The following is a 6,000-nucleotide window of genomic DNA, read 5'->3' as shown; positions in this document are numbered from 1 at the left end:
ATGCAGTTGGCTCCCATTGAGGTTATGTTTGAATTGCGTCAAACCAAAACAAGAAATGGGAACTTTATAAAGAGAGCGTGGCAATTACAAGAGATGTTTAGCTAACAGTAGGTTGGCAGAATATTTTCATTTTCATGGTACATTGGAAGAGATAGGACATATGTAAGATACAAGAAAAGGGTGTTAATGAGATGGGAATGTCAGTAAAGAGGAAATGCTGGTGTATGTTGCCCTAAGTTTGGGTCCAATGGCAGGCTAGAGGGTGAGGTAGATGGTGATAAGAGTGCTTGACTGGAAGAGCATGGCTGTCACTGCAAAGACCAAGAACTCTGTCTTTGCTAACTGAGCACCACATACCTGAGCCAGATTTTGTTATCTTGAGGCTATTTCATAGGGGATTTTGTCATCCTCCCCTGAGGTGGCTGACTAATCCACCATTACCATTATCACATGGATATATTAGGTACAAAGTCACTCTAACAAAGTTAGCATACACTGTGATTTAGTGGGTGGAGTTCAGATACGTTAATCTATCTAATTTCATTTTCATCGACCTTTAGGTATGTAGTAGATATTGTGCTCACAACTGGGCAAGGTACTCTGAGAAATATAAAAGCAGTGCTAGCTTTAGTTCTAGAGAGTGTGTATAATCTTAACACAACTCTTTTTGAACTGATTTTGCAATTACTTTGTCCAATAAAGCACTCTGAGAATTTAGGAAACATCCCAACACTTTTGGCAGGTCAAAGGTCCCAAACACTCAGACGGCACTCTTGTGCATGGAAATAAAAAAGCAGACAGAATGGCAGAGGTCCCAGCACATAAGTACACATAAGACACAGGAGTGTATAAATCTAATATATTTATTGGGTGTCTGCTTTGTGCTCAACACTTCTCAGGCAGTGTGGGTGAATACAAAAGATTTAAAAGATTGGTTACCCACTTCAGAAGGTGAACATCAGTTGAAATTTCCACTCACCCCACAATTAGAGAACAGTGGAAGTGAGTTTCTATCAGGCATGCTTTGGGAGTTCATGGAAGCCCCTGCACTAGTTTTGTGTTAGCAGGGAGACACTGACCAAGCAGCTTGAAAAGACAATGCCCTCTATCTGTTCTCTGGATTCTCCTTTCTTCTTTGGACCTGTCACTGGAGAAAGCATGGTCCATTCTGAACATCACCGGAGACAAATTACTATAATATTTGAATTAACATAAAGAAAGCATGTCATGCTGCATCCTTTACACTTGGATTGAATTAAAGTGGACAGTATTTACCATTCTCAATCCCTGCATCCCACAAGTGCAGATTTTCCATACAAGATCCAACAGCTGCTCCAATGATACGCCTTTTGTACCAACTCCAATTACTCAACAGACTTTTCCATTATCCCTGAACAGCCCATGAGGTCAAAGACATACGTTCCTGTATTTACTCTAATATAAAGGTCCCTATTGGGAAACAAAAGAGAAATCAAGTCCTGAGGAAGATATAAATACGGAAAGCAATGTAAGTGAAGATGCTCACTCCTCAGTCATGTTGTCTTTAGACAAGTTTTCCTGAACAGAGCCCTAGTTTTGATATTTAATGACATCTTTATAATCTCATTTTTATGTACCAGGAAATTAACATTTACATATAGTAGAATCATCTCAGAAGGGAAAAGACAGATTTTTCTAAAATGAAGTCTGAATATCTTCAGTATTTTGGAATCCTGGATTATTTTCTCCTTTCCCAATGTCCACGGAGCTATAAGGATTTTCTTCTCTTTTTGTTTGCTTTTTCCTGTTAAGTAAAACAAAATCACCTTAATATAACTATGTTAAGAATATACTTTTCACTGACAAGACTGATCAAAAAGTTTGATGGTATCCTATATGAAGGATGCTGAGTTGGGAAAAACAGGAACTTTCATAAATTAGTAATACGAGTATATATTGATACAGCCTCTATTGAGGGCAATATTTATCAAAATGAGAAGGGCACATTGGCGTTAACCCAAATTTCCCACTACTAAGATTTATCTTATAGCTGGATTGACACACAAAGGAAATTAGCTATATTAAGCAATTGCACCTTTTTAAAGTAGACACAATTTGGAAACAACATAAAAGTCCATTGATAGAGGACAGGTGAACAAAAGTATGATCCACCAACAAAATGGGAAACTACATTACCAGGAAACAGAGAGGCTCTTCATGCAACTAATATGAAAAGATCTCTAAAACATACTAAGTAGGAAATAAAAATATGCAGAACATGGAGCTTGTTGTGGTAGATCACACTTTTAAGTCCAGCCACTGTAGAAGAGGTTGAGAAGATCATGGTTCTAGGCCAGCCCAGGCAAAAAGTTAGCAAGATCTAATCTCAACAGAAAAAATGAGCATGGTGATACATGCCTGTTATCCAACTACACGGGAGGGGTAAGAAGGAGGATCACAGCATGGGCAAAAATAACCAAAGCAAAAAGGGCCTAGGGTGTGGCTCAAGTGGTAAAGCATCTGCCTTGCAAGTGTGAGGCGCTGAGTTCAAACCCCAGTCCCACCAAAGGAAAAAAAAACATTGCACGTGGTTTGCACGTACCTAAAAGCTATCTGTCTCCAAGAAACTGACCATTCTGGTTGACTTTAGGAAGGAAACTTGGAGGCAAAGGATGACAGAGAGGTGGTTTATGTATCCTTTTGTATTTTAAAACATTTTAAGCATATGAATGTACTGCCTAGTCAGTGTTTATTTTTTAAAGCCATTTTGAAGCTATTTGGGGGAACTGAAAATGTTTATAGTAAAGAAAATTGAGTAAAATAGATTAATACATGTATAAATTCAATAAGGTATACGTTTAAACAACCTGAAGTGTACACAGAATTTTGTTAAGTGCTATAAAATATTAACCTATTTCACCAACCCAACAAAAGTTGGTTATTTCCCAAAGGCAGAAAAATTATCCAGTATCAAAGCAAGAGTAGACATCAGCTCTCTAGTGACTAAAATTCTCAATCAGCTTTGACCTTCAATGCAAGATCAAATTAAAGGGTTCCTGACCATGAACTAAGATGAACTAGGTTGAGCTACCCAAAGAGGCATGAGGGTGGTTAAAGAGTAGCAGTTTGAAGCAAATCTCAGAGCTCTTTCTTCAGTGACTTTACGGTTCCAATCCATTGTCAGTCCAGTCCCTGGGGTTAGTTCCACACTAAGGATGACTCAGCAGTGAAGACAATCCTGAGTCCACCCACCCCTGCTGAGCTGTCAGTGCCTCTGCAGTAGGGAAATGACACTGTGGCTAGGATAGAGTTTCCCAGAGTACGCTAATAAACCCCAGGCTAGCTATGTACTGTATGGGCTTGCTAGGTAACTTTCTAAGGGATGCATCAGAATATTTAGCTACCAAATTGTCCAACCAAGTAATTGGCCTACACAACCTGCCTCTTGCTGCAAATTTGCCAATTAGTTTTTCCTAACTATTTCTGCTTAATGATAGATTAGTTTAGGAAAGGAAACTTACTTCTTTCGATCTCTGATCCCAGTGAATACCAGGAGGGCAATACCAACCACTACTATTCCCATTACGACTCCAAAAACAATCAGCCAGGTAGTGACAGGCGGCTGATAAGGAGGTCCAAGTGTTGGATAAATCCCCAAAAACTCCAGGGTGTTATCATCAAGGCGGAAAACATCATTGATACGTCCCCGGGACATCCTATTCATAAAAGCAAAACACAATAAAGGACTCAGGCAAAATAAAATTGTATGTGGCTATTTACTCCCGATATCATTGCTCTCCAAAGGATTTGATAAGGCTTGTCATGACAATGTACACCTAAAATAACAATGAAATCAAAGTAGATAGTTAGGTCCAAGGAAAGAGACCAATTTTGACAGTGAGGCACCTTTCATACCTTGCAAGCTAAATTAGGTTAGTCAACAGCCTCCTAGGAAGATTGAGCTGCAAGTGTGGAAATGCACAAATAGTTGGCATTTGTTATTTGTGAATATTGTGTTTTAAATCCAAAGTTAGCTTTTTTGGCAAGAAATCTCCCATCTGTTAGAGTATATCTACAATTATTCTAAATCAAATAATGGGAAGGGATAATTGGATACTCCTACAAATGAATCAAATCTTATACTGGAGTGCCTCTAGAATTTTCCAAATAAAAGGTGCTAACACTCGGAAGCTACATTGAGGACTAGCACAGGAAAGGGACCTTTTTCAATTTCTCCAGCACTGGTATGGGAAATGGAGGGAAAAGGATGATGACTTTTTAGGATAAAATCAATGAAATGGAGAACATTCAGGATTGAAGGCTGAAGTATCTGACATTACATCCTTCTATCCTTGGATATAGCCCAGGTCAGATTGTACCAGAGAGGGAAACGGGTCAAAGCAGAATTAGCCATTTAAGCCTTTGCAAACTCAGAGGTTCATTTCTCAAATCATTCTAGAAAAAGACAGTTTGAGGTCCCCTTAGCTTGCAGCTGGGTATCCAGGAAGGCTAGGCTTTTTCATGAAGATCTCAGCCAGCATTCTTCCCTATGACACAAGTCTTTTAAAGACACAGCAAATCTCTGGGCATAGTTGGGTCATCCACCCAAACCAAGTCAGATTTTTTTAGGCCACACCCTGCCCAGCAGGTCTTACATCTGCTTTCAGAGGTAAACAGGATTTTCTGGTGCAGTTCAAGAGAGCCACTTAGCGAACTTCTCAGTAGCAGTGGACACATTAAGCCTTTTTTAATTGACAAGAGGGAATCATCTCTATGTTCTATCCATTCTCCACTCTTGTTGTCTGTGGGAAAAAGCTGAGGCACAATGGACAAACTATTTCTTCTAAACACTCACGGCTCATAGTGAGTCCTCTCTTAGTGTGGAGGACAACTGATGTCTAAGGAATCCTATACTTGGCCTACTTTGTTCCAGGTTTTGGGCACTTAAACAAATCCTCCAACAAAGTCCCCATAGCAAATAATGGCACTACCTATCCATGTCCCTTCTACACTTACTATTTCCATGCATTCTAGACAGACCTCCTTTAGCCAGCACCTATTTTCCTTTGTCTGAAGCATTGTCAGACAAGATTTGGCTGGCATACAGGCCAGAAATGCTGTGTGACTAATGTGACCTGGAAGCAGTTCACAACCAAGGACTGATGAGAGGTGGAGAATCAACAGGCCAGTTCCCTCAACCCTTTGATGAGACAATTCAGAGGCACATTCTACACAGTATCCTAGAGTTGCCCAGCATGACTGAGCTCTAGTTGCTGAAAGTGCCAACTTCTTGATAATGTTCAATCTGCTGTCTTTTCTTCCCTTGTCTCCTGTCCATATTTTCCTATTGGTGCTTCTTGGGATTGTCTCCCAAACAAACTACTTAAATTTTTGTCTCATGAACCTGCATCTCGGGGAATGCAGAGCAAGACAATTCTTTTGCTGTTGGATTCTTCTGGAATGAAAACAAGTTTGTAGACGAGTCAGAACAATGCCTGGCATCAAAAAGAGCACATGAAATATTAGCTATTGTTGCTACATTTGTTAAGCCCTTTCACCCTCATATGGTTTGTTTGAAAGTAAAATATCACCTGATAGCCTCTTCTACTTCATTTCTAGGAATGATGTCGGATGCATTTTTTGGTGTAGTGACAAAGAAGGTGAAGGAGATTCTTGGTTTCAAATCACTCACCCACACATCCTCCTCCCTGTGAAGAAACAAAAGAAACATTTTCCCCATGGCACAGAGGACACAGGAAAGAGCATGATGACTTCCCCTGCTGGTGGAAGGGAGACCAGGGAGAGAATCGAAGGACAGAGATATGGGACAGGGCAAAAAATGGGAAATTATAATTGTCCAAAAAACCTTTAACACTGCCCAAAGCACATGAAATCAACTACATAAAAGTTGTAATATCAAATGTTGTCACTATTTGTTGTGCTACCAACTAAAACCCACATTTTTTCAATGATTAAAAAGTTTCCAACTGAAAACATCAACAGAATCAGCAAGGAATCGTT

General features: G+C 39.7%; 1 protein-coding gene across 1 annotated transcript in view; it reads right to left on the bottom strand.

Moving 5' to 3' along the window:
• Window positions 1-845: 845 nt before the first annotated feature.
• Ace2 (angiotensin converting enzyme 2) overlaps window positions 846-6,000 on the bottom strand; it is a 51,193-nt gene continuing 46,038 nt past the window's right edge. Inside the window, exons 17-19 of the mRNA XM_074064380.1 lie at window positions 5,571-5,687; window positions 3,501-3,695; window positions 846-1,783 (exon numbers count right to left, since the gene is read on the bottom strand). Of these exons, the coding sequence (XP_073920481.1) occupies window positions 1,675-1,783; window positions 3,501-3,695; window positions 5,571-5,687 (421 nt within the window). The 3' untranslated portion in view covers window positions 846-1,674. The remainder of the gene's footprint in view (window positions 1,784-3,500; window positions 3,696-5,570; window positions 5,688-6,000) is intronic.

The sequence above is a fragment of the Castor canadensis genome, chromosome X, assembly GCF_047511655.1.
Source record: "Castor canadensis chromosome X, mCasCan1.hap1v2, whole genome shotgun sequence".
NCBI classification, from domain to species: domain Eukaryota; kingdom Metazoa; phylum Chordata; class Mammalia; order Rodentia; family Castoridae; genus Castor; species Castor canadensis.
The sequence above is the reverse complement of the archived record's forward strand: the minus strand, read 5'-3'. Positions and strand labels throughout refer to the sequence as shown.